Source organism: Centroberyx affinis, unplaced genomic scaffold (genome assembly GCF_046629955.1).
Source record: "Centroberyx affinis isolate AG114_WGS23_722 - 3 ecotype Tasmania unplaced genomic scaffold, CSIRO-AGI_Caff_v1 ptg001659l_1, whole genome shotgun sequence".
Classification (NCBI taxonomy): Eukaryota; Metazoa; Chordata; class Actinopteri; order Beryciformes; family Berycidae; genus Centroberyx; species Centroberyx affinis.
In genome coordinates, this window is record NW_027280087.1 from 67,613 (window position 1) to 81,590 (window position 13,978).

General features: G+C 40.2%; 1 protein-coding gene and 1 long non-coding RNA gene across 2 annotated transcripts; both read left to right on the plus strand.

Annotated features, from left to right (window-relative positions):
- Nucleotides 1-258: 258 nt before the first annotated feature.
- LOC139651420 (uncharacterized) lies at nucleotides 259-4,012 on the plus strand. Its single transcript, XR_011695718.1, has 3 exons — nucleotides 259-505; nucleotides 2,622-2,788; nucleotides 3,943-4,012. It is a non-coding gene; the product is annotated as an uncharacterized lncRNA (long non-coding RNA).
- Nucleotides 4,013-4,017: 5 nt separating this feature from the next.
- LOC139651419 (protein NLRC3-like) lies at nucleotides 4,018-13,754 on the plus strand. Its single transcript, XM_071528321.1, has 9 exons — nucleotides 4,018-4,083; nucleotides 4,806-4,910; nucleotides 5,441-5,713; nucleotides 6,571-8,328; nucleotides 8,411-8,587; nucleotides 9,260-9,430; nucleotides 9,939-10,103; nucleotides 10,688-10,734; nucleotides 11,643-13,754. The coding sequence occupies exons 2-9, from the start codon at nucleotides 4,849-4,851 to the stop codon at nucleotides 12,167-12,169; spliced, it is 3,180 nt and encodes a 1,059-aa protein (XP_071384422.1). The 5' UTR covers nucleotides 4,018-4,083; nucleotides 4,806-4,848; the 3' UTR covers nucleotides 12,170-13,754.
- The last annotated feature ends 224 nt before the right edge of the window (nucleotides 13,755-13,978 follow it).

Consider the following 13,978-nt stretch of genomic DNA (forward strand, 5'->3'; position numbering starts at 1 on the left):
GGGATCGGTTGATAGTTGGTACACAGCTTGTTCCTTTTTCTTCTCGTGTATTTTTTTCTGTTTCCTGTTGTTGCTCAGCTGATAACATCTGACTATTTGAGGGAGGGAACTATGAGAGAACGAATGCTTAATTTGTGTCGGATCCTGCACCTCGCAGTTTTGGACTAGGGTACCTGCATTCCGGTCCTACTTATTTGCGTGGACCCGGCACCTCTGGTGGCATGAAAGTTTTTTGTTTTTGTTGTCTGCCATGTAATAATCCCAATAGTTGACTCTTCCTTTCCCCTCCCTTCCAAAAACCTAATTGGCTCATTTCCATATGAAGACATGTGATTACCCTCTTGTTACCCTAGTAACAACAAGCGCATAGTAGTGTAATCACACATGAGTGAGCTGCTTTGCAGAGTGTGTTATGGTAAGCTTCAGACATCGTCATGGCTAAAAGACAGTTGAATTTGCTGTCCATATGTCCGCTGTGTGGACTATTTTTGGAAAATTAGACAAGGTAAGCATGTTTTTTTTTTTTGTAAACGTGTTACAGTTCTCTGCTGGGACAATAACATCTAAATTCATATTTGCATAGATGAAAACAGAAATTATTTGGAGTGCGGACCTGTACGCCCCACAGTCAAATATATGGGCAATTGCGCATGTTATGTTGAGTGTCCAGAAATAATTGGTAATATAATTGGTTAGGGTTTAGGGTTAGGGTTAGGGTTTAGGGTTAGGGTTAGGGTTAGGGTTGATGTGATGTGTGATGTGAAGGGCTGTAAGCCTCACATCACTGTGGGCATTTCAAAACCAGCGCGGTCCAGCTGAGTGTCGCATACAGGTCTACTTCTAGCTGCATGACCATGACACGTTTTATTTGTCATTTCATTATTCGCTGACATTGTTTCCCACATTCAAAGTAGATATCCTATGAAAGTATTTGTGTTGAATATTAATGCGTAACTACTCGAGCCAGAATTTATCTGGTAAATGGTGGAAGCCATTGCAGTTTCCTTGATGTGTTTATGTATGATTAGGATATCTCACAGCCAAGTGTGGGCATTTTTATGTCGTGCACAGTGCAGTTATATCTTTAGTCCACTACTTGAAGGGCATGTTTGTAAAGGTTTGGACAAAATGAGCATTATGTAGCCTATGCAATAATCAAATATTGTCATAGGTCCCCAGTAGTCGGAGCTCTAAGGTCATATAGTCGGTCATTTAGTAATGTTTAGACTGTTAGGACTACAGTAAGCTGTATGGCTGCATTGAGCACCACCGTACCTCCAACGCGCTTGTCTTGACATTTTCCGGTGGGACCTCATCATTTACAAATTAAGCACTCTCCATGTTCAGAGTTACGATCGGTTGATAGTTGATACACAGATTGTTTCTTTTGCTTCTCATGTATTTTTCCGCTGGCTATCACAGCTGAGATGTCTGTTGAGAAACGTCTCTAGTGCAAGCCAAGCCACACCTGCTGATCACATGAGTGCATATCCTGTTGCTCAGCTGATAGAGTGAGGTAACTACGAGAGGACTTCAACCTCGTGTTGTGATGTTAGTAAACAGAGTGATCCTGTGGCGAATGGACCAGTGTAAGTGCTTATGCGTTTTTTTAACAATAGCCAAGAACAGAGCAGAAAGAGAGAAGACACAGGATGAAGGGTGGATAGACTACTGAGTTTTACAATTGCAAGGCAGATGTAAATATGTGCTTAGCTCTCGTGAATCTTATGCAAAATATTACTTGTCTGTGAAGTATTTTTAGTACCTGTAAGTGTTTCCTCTATATGAACGAAATGAAGGCAATTTGCTGTCTGCTGTGTGTGTGTGTGTGTGTGTGTGTGTGTGTGTGTGTGTGCGCGCGCATTTAAAGGTCTCTGAGTAGAGTTTCCTTTCATATAGTGAAAGTTAACGGTTCACAGGTGTGACGCAGTTTGGTTTTAGAGGTTAAAACATGGCTATATATACTATATATGCTATATTACTCGTCTGTTTGTGCTTATATTGTGATATATTATATATACAAAATCAAGGCTGCCGTGTGTGTGTGTGTATTTCAAGGTCTCTGAGTAGAGTTTCCTGTCAGGATAGCGAAAGAGAATGTTAAAGGTTCACAGGAGTGACGCAGTTTGGTTTTAGAGGTTAAAACGTGGCTATTTCTCTTTGGAATTGAACCAGATAGTTAAATAATAGACCACATGTGTTTCTGTTTAAAGGTCTTTTGGTCACACTTTATTTCGATTGTCCCATCCTGATACTCAGCTCACTATCAAATGATTATAAAAAAGTGTTCTGGCTTTCAGGTGATACTGAAAGTAGTGTAAAATTTAGTTAATAGATATTCATTGTCTAGGTTAGGGTTACATAGTCTGTGTGTGTGTGGGTGCAAAATAATAGAACAAGACAAAGTCCCAGAAATAGGGCCAGAGCTTGTGTGTGTGTGTGTGTGTGTGTGTGTGTGTGTGTGTGTGTGTGTGTGTGTTTGTGTTTGAGAGAGAGATAACAGAATCTAAACGAAACATGTTGCAAAATAATAGGTTAAAAAGGAATGCGCTCATTCAAGTTGTTCCATCTCTGTCTAACTATGTAGGCTAAGTTACTGACAAAGTGAATTTACATTTCAGGCATTTGGGAGAGCAAGAGTCTGAAAACAAATGCTGTTGATGATGCTGGGACAACGAACAGATGCAGCATGAATTGCTGTTGAAGTTGCACTGCGGGAAGAAACTTTAAAGAGGTTTAGCGCCATCTTCTGGCTAAAATGGGGAAGTTGTTAACAGCTTGGGTTCAGGTATGTTCCTGTTAACTGGGGATACGACTCATTTTAAAAATGTACACTACCAGTCAAAAGTTTGGACCTGATTGAATGTATGTTTTTCATTTTGATCTAAACACTTACATTTAAATGCTTTAAATGTGTTTCTTAGACAAATATAAATAGTTGATCCTATGTATGAATTTATTTCCAAAGCCTTTGCTTTTCCATCAAGGCAAAGGGCGGCTACTTTAAAGAATCTAAAATATAAGATAGATTTGATTTGTTTGCTCTTTTTTGGTCGCTGCATAATTCCATTTGTGTTATTTCATAGTTTTGATGTATTTACTATTATTCTAAAATGTGGAAAATCAGCTATTAAAATGACATTTGCCCATGTCGCTGGCAAATTTAGTCATGGAAATTCTACTGTGTGTCATAGAATATTCATAGAAAACTTTTGAAATTTGATCAGCAAAATAGTCTCCCTGTATAATCTAGACTAATTAGATAACTAATGCAGTTAATTTCAGTAATAAGTAATACATTTCTATTGCCATGATGACCAAGGAAACTGCAAAATAAAGATGTAGAATTTAAATACAATCTAGGAGACGTCAAGTCTAGGAAACCCATATTGTTTTTCCACTGTGGTACCTTGCTGTACCTGTGCTGGGCCTGGGTCTGGTTCGGTACAGTATGGCACAGGACCCTATAGGTCACATGTGTAACTATAGCAACAGCAGAATCATAGCAACCAGTGTCACCATCAACATGTCTTGACTTATTTTCAGAAACACCTTTCCGATGCACACTGTGGAATTAAGATTGTTCTGTATTTTCTTTTTGGCCCATAAACTGATTAGTGCTTGTAATTCTTCCACTTCCATTTGTTAAGTGATTTGTCAGTTTTCCATTCTTTGTTAATATTTTGTCTCTTTTTCAACTTGCCACTTTTATTTTCTTTGTTTACACCAGCTAGATATTTAAAATGCTGTTGTAACTGACTGTTGACTCTGTGCATTATTGCTTGTGCATCACTTGCATGATGAGGACAACCTTGCCAGCAGGCTTTGAAACAGTCAGATAAATAAGGGGCTATATATATGCTATATAAGCATTGCATGAATATATATAATAGATATACATACATTTTGTAATTTTACTAATTTATACTGTTCACCATTCAGCTTTGACATGGCTTCCTCTGAGGAATGTGCAGAGGGGGGCCCTGCCGCCCACCAGGGCCACAGATCGGAGTCAATTAAGACACGCCATTCGAAGAGATCTCCTCCAGATTTCAGAAAGGAACCAAAACCCTCAGACACAGAGTAAGATACCAAACACTCAAACATCAAGAATAAATAACACAGGACTGGCAATCTGTTGGAGATGGATGGCTTAGGATAAGAAATTATTTCAGATTCCCTAATGTGGCCTGGACTCCTACTCTGCTTTCTCTTAGCCAACTATTCATTTATCTTTTTGCTTATATAAACAATAGCTATAATAACTACTCAATGTGATGCTATGAATATCTTAATAATTTGGATGTACACAGTAGGGAAGAGATGAGAGGTAAAACTCAGGACCTCTGCATCAAAGCAATGCATTAGTGCTATTGTAGTCCACTCGCCCTGATGACTAGTCCTAGGTTCAAATCCAGCCTGGGACATTTGTCGCATGTCAGCCCTCTCGCTGTCTCTCCCAATCTTTCCTGGGTTCGAATCCAGCTTGGGACATTTATCTATCTATCTGTGTTCGCCCTGTGATGGACTGACGACCTGTCCAGGGTGTTTCCTTGTGTTCTGCCCAATGCATGCTGGGATAGACTCCATCCCCCTATGACCCTGAATAGGTATAGAAGTTTCCTGCACCCAGTTCAATGAAGAGTGACTGCTTTATTAAAAGATGTACAGATTTAAGAAATAAACCAACGCCCTCAGATACAAAGCAAGATACCAGATATGGAAATAAAGAACAAGATGTATTGAAGCAACATCTTTGAATGTTCAAATCATGTTGATATATTGTGTGAATAATCTAATTCCAGGAGCCATATCCAGATAAAGAGACCAGGGTCTCCAACCCTGTCTATGCAAAGTAATGCATTGAAGGGCAGATATCTGGATTTCAGCGGAGAATCTGCACTTCCAAAGTGAGCAATTCAAACCATAATCCAATCTAAATATCCTTAATTTAATTGTTGAGAGTAGTGCAGGGTGGCATGTTGTATTACATGTAAATTGCATACATTTTGCAATAATTATATAAATATAATAATAATGTTTAAGTATATAGCATTCTTCCCAAAATAATTTGTAAGTGCTTTACAGCTGAACAGGACAATAGAAAGACAGCAGGGAAAAGGAGCACAAAGGATGTAATATAAAAAGAGTTACAGAAATAAGAACAATAAAAAAAAATAGTATAAAACAAACAAGAGAAGTTTATAAAAAATAGGTCATACAGACTCGGCCAACTTCATATCTAGTCGTTTCAGAGTTTAGGGACTGTGACTGCAAAAGCCTGGTCTACCTTTGAGCCATTTTTGCCAACCTGAGCGTATGCTGTTGAGTATAGAGACATATCAACTTGGAAATGGTAGGGCAGGAATGCACCATGAAATTCATCATTTTTTATAAGTGAACATCATTAAAACCATAATATATCCATTTATCTTGGCAGTGAGAGCGAAGGCCCATCCAGCTGTGCAGAGTGTGGGGAGGCTGTGAAGGATCCAGTTACCACCAAATGTGGACACTGGTTCTGCAGACCATGCATCACCTCATGCTGGGACCAGCCTAGTCCATCAGGAGAAAACGCCTGCCCCAAGTGTGGAAAAAGATCTAGACTCTTACCACACAGTGAAGTTATAGATGGCTGCAGTCCTGTCAATGGTAAGGCTACAAGTTGCTTTCAAGGAAACATCATAATGGGATTTTCTGAGGATTGTGTGAAGCTCAGAGGTGGGCTTCAACAACAGCATTCTTGTTAGCGTTTTTTTGCTCAGCGAGTGCTGAGCAAAAAAATTCTAATCCAATATGACTATTCAAAAAAGAGAGAGATAGCACATCCAAAATTAGGGGAAAATGGCTTGAGACAATACTTACATTTCACTCAGATGACAGCCCATTGGCATCAGAATCAGAGTTACTTTAGTTGTCAAGTACAATAAATGTATAGGAAATGGTCTTGGTGGCAGGATTTCTTGATTCGTGGATTCTTAAAGTTCATTGTTTTTGGACCTATATAGAATTTGCTTCTTACATACCTGTAATACTTGGACCCACAGATAATTTTGACTCCCAAGTCAGCTGTCGGTTGAAACAACAAGCTCTGTTGCTAGGCCTCTTGCTGCTAACAGCTAACAATGAGTCCAAACAGGGTTTGTCCAAATATCTCTAAAAATGCCAGCTTGTGAAATGTCGATATGGCAACCAACCAATGTCTACATTTTCACAGCCCACAAAACAGCAGCGCTGTACCATTTTGACTCTGTGGATAGTCTTCTACCAAACTCTACCTGGCTCCATGTGCAATTGTTTACTACCTGACCTGACCGTCCGCAAAACTAGATCACGCTGCCAGTAATGCACTTTCACCCCACAGCAGTCTGTGCTGCGGCAGAGAAAAATAGTTCTGTCATTTCCTTATTAGTGAAAGTGAGAGTGATTGCGCAGTTGTGTCATGAAATCAGACCTAATTTATGTCCTTTGCAACTGTCTTATATATAGGTCCAAAATCAATTAACTTATCCGTTTAAGTCATTTTGAATTAATTAAATTTTCTCCTACAGACTGTTTTAATCAGCACAGGATCGATCTGAAAAAGAAAGCTGAATATGTGATGGAAGGCACTGATGAAAGGACTGGAACCCCCCTGAACAGCATCTACACAGAGCTATACATCACCGAGGGAAAGAGTGAAGGGGTTAATACCCAACACGAAGTGTGGCAGCTCGAGATAATCGCCCATATGAAATTCCTCTGTGATAAGAAGATCAACTGCAACAACATCTTTTTACCCATGTCTGGCCAAAAAACCCACATCAGAACTGTTCTGACGATGGGTATTGCTGGTATTGGAAAAACATTCTCTGTGCAGAAGTTCACTCTGGACTGGGCAGAAGGCTTGGCAAACCAAGACGTGAATCCTGTGATCCTCCTTTCGTTCCGGGAGCTGAACTTGATCAAAGACGAGCAGTTCAGTTTTCTTGACCTTATAAAGCTTTTCCATCCAACGTTACAGGTGGTCACGGCTGAGGAGCTCACTATCTGTAAAATCGTGTTCATCTTTGATGGCCTGGATGAAAGCAGACTTCCATTGGATTTCAAGCACAATGAAGTTGTGTCCGATGTCACACAAACATCACCGGTGGATGCGCTGCTAACGAACCTAATCAAGGGGAATCTGCTGCCCTCGGCTCTCCTCTGGATAACCTCCAGACCAGCAGCAACCAACCAGATCCCTCCTGAGTATATTAACAGGGTAACAGAAGTGCGAGGGTTCACTGACCCACAAAAGGAGGAGTACATCAGGAAGCGAGTCACAGATAATGAACTGGCCAGCAGAATCATCTCACACATCAAGGAAACAAGGAGCCTCCACATCATGTGCCACATCCCAGTCTTCTGCTGGGTGACTGCAACCGTTCTGGAGCACATGTTGAGTACAGATGAGACAGCACAGATGCCCAAGACCCTGACTGAGATGTACGCTCACTTCCTGCTTGTGCAGACAAAAAAGAAGAAGCAGAAGTATCATGACAGACATGAGGAGAGTCAGCAGGAGCTCATGGACACTGAAAGGGACGTTCTTCTGAAGCTGGGGAGGATGGCATTTGAAAATCTGGAAAAAGGCAACCTCACATTCTACCAAGAAAACCTAGCAGACTGGGGACTTGACATCAAAGAGGCATCGTTGTACTCAGGGTTGTGCACACAGATTTTTAAAAGTGAATCTGTGCTCTTCCAGAGAAGGGTTTACTGCTTTGTCCATCTCAGCATTCAGGAGTTCATTGCAGCTCTATACATATTCTATTGCTACATAACCAATAACATGGAAGCACTGAAGCCAATACTCGGGGGAATGTTTGGAGAAGTGTCACATTTGGACTATCTTCTCTGGGCTGCCACGCATAAAGCCCTAGAAAGTAAGAATGGCCACCTGGACCTCTTTGTCCGCTTCCTTCACGGCCTCTCTCTGGAGATGAACCAGAATCTCTTGCAAGGCCTGCTGGCTTGGACCAAGATCAGTCCAGAGGGTATCCAAAAAGCCATCAAAAATCTGAAGGAATTTCATGTGAAAAATGTGTCCCCGGAGAGATATATCAACGTGTTCCAGTGCCTGCTGGAGATGAACGACACCTCAGTGCATCAGGAGATCCAACAGTACATGCAGTCAGAGAACAGATCACAGGAGCAGCTGTCTCCCATTCAGTGCTCAGCTCTGGCCTACACGCTGAAGATGTCAACGGAGGTCCTGGATGTGTTTGACCTGAAGTCATACAACACTTCTTCAAGAGAAGGGTGTATGAGGCTGATACCAGCTGTGAGGAACTCCAGGAGGGCTATGTAAGCATGGCTAATGTAGATCTAGATAAATAGATGTACGTATGTATGTACAGATGTTGTCTTACATAATGTTTCCTGGCAGTCTTTCTGGCTGTGGCTTTGCAACAATAGATGTTTGTGAGGTGCTAACCTCAGTTCTCAGCACCAACCCATCCCATCTGAGGGAACTGGACCTGAGTAACAACAACCTGCAGGATTCAGGAGTGAAACTGCTCTCTACTGGTTTGAAGAGTCCACACTGTAAACTGGAGACACTGAGGTTGGTTCTTCTAGTGATGTTGGTAGATCTTTGCTTCAGGTTTTGTTTTTTAATCAATTTCTTTCTCTACTTAGCATTTATGCAGTTTGTTGGTGTCATACTGTTTACCTTTTCACTGTGTTATTGTCATTTAGTTTCTGTCAGTTCTGTATTCATGACTTTGAGATATATGTACAGTATAAGCCTCTTGGGGCTTCTTTGTCTCACCTGCACCATTTGTATATTTTATTTTATTTTAGCATTTAAATTCTCAAGCACACTAAAACTAGAGACGATTATCAAAATCCAAGAATGCCAAGTCACTACTTGTGTCCTTCTGGAGAAAGTTCTTCCCAAGTTGTCTTGGAGAGAACAAACTTCTCAAGAAAGCGCAGAGAGGCGTCCTTACAGTTTGAACGTAATGTGTTCTCGCAATTAATCTTGGGGATTCCCATTTGTTTTCTTCAGCCAAGTCACCATCCAATGCATGCTTGGATAGCAAGTAAACTTACAGGATCTTTATTTGTCCTCTGTCCTTGCGTTCTTTTGTTTTGCAATCATACTACCGACATTAGATACAGCATTACATCAAATGCAAATGAAAGACACAAGACTGAAAGACCCTACATGTTTTCAGCCTCAATTTTTTGATTTGTTGTTTGCTCACATGCCATTAATTCACTGTGATCTTAGACTCGATAACTGTGGGGCAACAGAGACATCTTGTGAATCGATAGCTACAGTTCTCAGCTCCAACTCCCACCTGAGAGAGCTGAACCTGAGTAACAACGAGTTGCAGGACTCAGGAGTGATTCTTCTCTCTGCTGGACTGGGGAGTCCAAACTGTAGACTGGAGACTCTGAGGTGCATAATCTTTTTCTGTTTTCTTCACACAAGACCCTAAAGCAAAGTGTCCAGGAAGCCTCTGTGACGTTGCATAGCAGCTGACCACTGACCACTTATGACCACTCCATGTTCTCCACCACCAGTGGAGAACGACTGGTGAAACAATTGAAACCAAATTATTTACAGTCAGCCATCTTTCTTCAGCGTTGAGCAGAATACATGGTTGGCTGATACGTCACTTGAGTTCCAGTTTAAAATGAAAATCAAGAATGTAAAAAGGTTAACTGGAGGAGGTTAACTGTCTCAAGCTTCATAAGTAGCTTTTTAACTTGTCTCGTCCCCTGCATCGACATCTCCCCTTCATGACTGAAGTGGATTTAAAGGGTGAAATCAATAAATTACCATAACTTTCACCTGTATTCACCTGGTCAGACTATTTAATGGAACAGTCTAAAATGACACAACTTAGAGAAATAGTGTGATATGAACCTCAATTTTGATTCCTGTTCCTCTGGACTCTCTGCAGGTTGTCAGGCTGTCTGCTCACAGAGGAAGGCTGTGCTTCTCTGGCTTCAGCTCTGAGCTCCAACCCCTCCCATCTGAGAGAGCTGGACCTGAGCTACAATCATCCAGGAGCCTCGGGAGTGAAGCTGCTGTCTGAGAATCCACACTGGAGACTGGCCACTCTCAGGTCAGTGGAGGACTAAAAATAACATAGGACAATTTTAACCTATCTCCAAGGAAATAAAGAGGTCAAGGAGGTTAAAATTCAATGGACATACCACTGAAGTTCAGCGTTAATACAGTCTAATGAGCTTCTAAAGTTGCATGAGGCAACTTCGCACTTTGGCGCCTCCAAATGGCAGTGAGAAGTAACTGCTTGAAAACTTGTTGAACTTGTTTTATACCAAAAAAACAGAGAGAAAGGAAACAGATCTAATGTTGATGCATCACTTTCTGAATTCCTGCCAGTGTCCTTACCCAACACCAGAATTTCATTTGGGCAAATACGGCAAATCTACTAGTTAGTGGAGGTGGGACACTCTTCTCTCTTGCAGGTCCGCTTTTTTTATTTAGGCTGATAAGACAGGTGTATTTTTACATCAAAAATATTGCCTAGTGCAGCATTAAATTTAAACACAATAGAGGGATTATGAATGTATACAACCGATGAAGACATTATTTATTATTAGTATAAAAGGGGATTGTAAACTGATGCATATTGGTTAAATAATTAAACATTGTTGTGATGGCTGCCTCTTTTCATCCCTACAGTATGAATCCCGGAGGAGAACACTGGATCAAACCCGGACGTAGAAAATGTGAGTACTGACACAGCAGATTTCACACTGTTCACACTGCTGGTCACACTGCTGCTCCTCAGTTCACACTATGTTTTTTTTAAAGTTCACAGTGGGTGAATTTATTTAATCACAGTATTACAGTTCATGTTGCTGTCCACATAAGCCTGCCTCTACAACTACTTGTACCTCTGCTGGTCAACGATCGAATCACACCAGATCTTTCTCTCCCACTCTGTACATTTCAACTCCTGTCTCAGTAAAGAAAATAATACTAAGCGGAGTGAACTGCCCATTACGTTTAAAAAGAATAATATGGTAACCAGCCCATATCCTGGTTAAAGCATAACTAGCTGTCATACCGATTGATTCTGACCAAAATCTCATCAATTTCTTCACTGTAAAGCTAGTTACATCATGTCCCATCATGTTAATGTCTCATAACAGAGTGAGTGTCAATATGTTGGAATAGATATGCTTTGGGTGCTTTTGGGGTTGGTTTTTGGAGAGTCCATCAGCCCATTAGGACTGTAGTGGACAACAAGATGCAAGTAGATTTTCAGAATTCACCAGTATCATGGAAAAAGATGGAAAAATAGAGTCTGAAAAAAAGTTGTGAGTTGTGCGGAGGTCATATTTGGGAAAATTTGGGATTATATGCATCTTCCTGCTCACAGATGTAACCATTTACATGAATTAACAGAATAACTAGAATTTAGACTGACCAAAAAAGAAAAGGGATAAGGAGTTCCGGTACCTCAGTACTCAAGCTAATATCTGCATATCCCATCTATGATACTGTACATTATTATCTGCCATTTGGTGAACTTTTTTATCCAAATCACCTAGATTTCACATAGATGAAAATGTTTCTATTGCTTAACATGTATGTGTTTCTTGCATCTGTGTGTCCTGGTCTCCCATCTCAGATGCCTGTGAGCTCACACTGGACCCAAACATGGCTGAAATGCACCTCTCTCTGTGTGAGGTGGGTAAAAAGGTGACACTGGAGAGGCAGCCGTCCACCAGTCGCCCAGAGCAACGCAGCTGTTGGAGGCAGGTGCTTTGCAGAGAGGGCCTGACCGGACGCTGCTACTGGGAGGCAGACTGGACCGGACGGGTTTTGATTGGAGCGTCGTACTTGGAAACTGGCAGAATAGGGAACGGCGACCACTGTAAGCTAGGGAATGATGAGAAGTCTTGGAGCCTGGGCTGCACAGATTACACCTACATTGCGAGGCACGGCATGAAGAACACAACGGCCCCGGTCCGGCCGTCGGGCTGCCGCAGGGTCGGAGTGTATCTGGACTGGCCCGGCGGCACGCTGTCCTTCTTCAGGGTCTTCCAGGGCACACGGACCCACATCCACACTTTTCACTCCACATTCACCGAGCCGCTTTATCCAGGGTTTGGCCTGGTGGAGTCTGCCACAGTATCTCTGTGTCACATCACATAGCTCCTTTTAGGCTAATGCAGTTGCAAAAGCGATTGTGGTCGAACTAAAGAAAGAACCAATGAGAATGGCGGAAATGTGATTTAAAAAAAAAAAAGAAAGCGACTGAACAGATTGAAGGAAGAGAAATTAGTAATACCTTTTCTTTTATACTGCCTATTTTACTTGGTGTTTTTGCTGATTTTGCTTTATTTCTTAATAGCACTTTAATAGATCTTCAGGGATTCTGCCTCATGCCTGGAAAGTCTGCAAAGAGATTAATTTGACATTTTACAGATCTCAAACAGTTGGGAATTGCTCAATTGCCTCTGTTTGAAGTATGGGGGAAAATGTTCTGAAGTCCTGATACAGATGTGGCAAAGTATTTTTTTGTCATTTATATATTTTTGTTATTTATATTATATTCAGATTGTGATATGTTGCTGTGAGGACTTATATTCAGCTATAGAGTGAAGTGGGCTGCCAGGCCGTAATTGCACATCATATTGAACGACAGCTAAAATGTTCAAATCCAGTTAAGACATTAAAGGAACAGTTCAACCCAAAATGAAAATTCAGTAATTAACCAGTTAGTCAAAACTTCACTGAAGTTCGTACGAAGTTGACGCTTTCTAGAACAAAGTATTGTCATTGAGGAAAATCTAGGAGACAATAAGGTAAATATTGGACTTTTTGGCCCAGAGTGCAATCGTTTGTCGCTATATTTTTGCATGAGCCATTTAGAAAAATTTAGATGACATGATATCCTTTTTTTGTCTATCTTTTACTGTCTGTAAATGTATCTTTAGTGAGAACTTGTAGAATACGATGTGAAAACTTGTAGAATAAATGTGAACTTGTATGTTGAAATTTTGCGTGTACGGCAAGCCACATGGGCCTAGAAGAAGTGAGCTCTGCCATGTTTCATTGGCCGCAGCCCCACATCAATGGTAATGAGTAAGTATTGTCCAACAGACAAGGATAAAGCCATATTCTTAAGAAGATATGTAAATCTAGAAAATTGAAATTAAAAGTTGAATAAATATTTTAGTTTATTTTAGTTTACAATCTGACCACCAGATGTCACCATTTGCTCTCTGCCATTCTTTTCTGTGGGGGGGAAATAAATGGGGGGGAAAAGAATATATAAAAGTTGAATACATCCACACATCTCCTGTAGTACCTGAACATTTTAAAATTGGACAGGGGTGTGAGTTCACTAAATCCACCCATGGGTGCTGCTCTGATGTGACTGTTTTTATAGATATAGCTTCCAGATTTCTGGTTTCATCTGTGTTCAAATAGGCTATTGTAGAATAGAAAAAAACACTGTACAAACTGTACATCTTCTTTTCCTGTACAAACTGTACATCTTTTTCATTCACTTAAAAAAAAAACAGATATATTGCACATATTTTTTATTATATTTTTATTATATTTTTATTGTATTTTTTTTTTCATATTCTGTATTATTTATGTTTATTGACTTTTTGACTTGCAGTACTTCCTCTTAACCTATCCCTATTATTTTCCTATAATTTTTCTCCATGTTCATGTTTATTTATTGTATGCACCTTCATACCAAGGCAAATTGTATTGTGAAAACTTACTTGGCAATAAACCTGATTCTGATTCTGATTCTGATTCTATGGAGAGATTCATGTATCAATAATCACAAATAGCCTATAAGCAATAAAATCAATAGAAATATGGAAAAATATAAATAAATACTACAATTCACAAATATTATTTTGTGATAATATCATTGGGTCACATGACCTGGAAGCTATTAAAAAAAAAAAAATCTTATTTTTCTATTAAAATATGTATTAA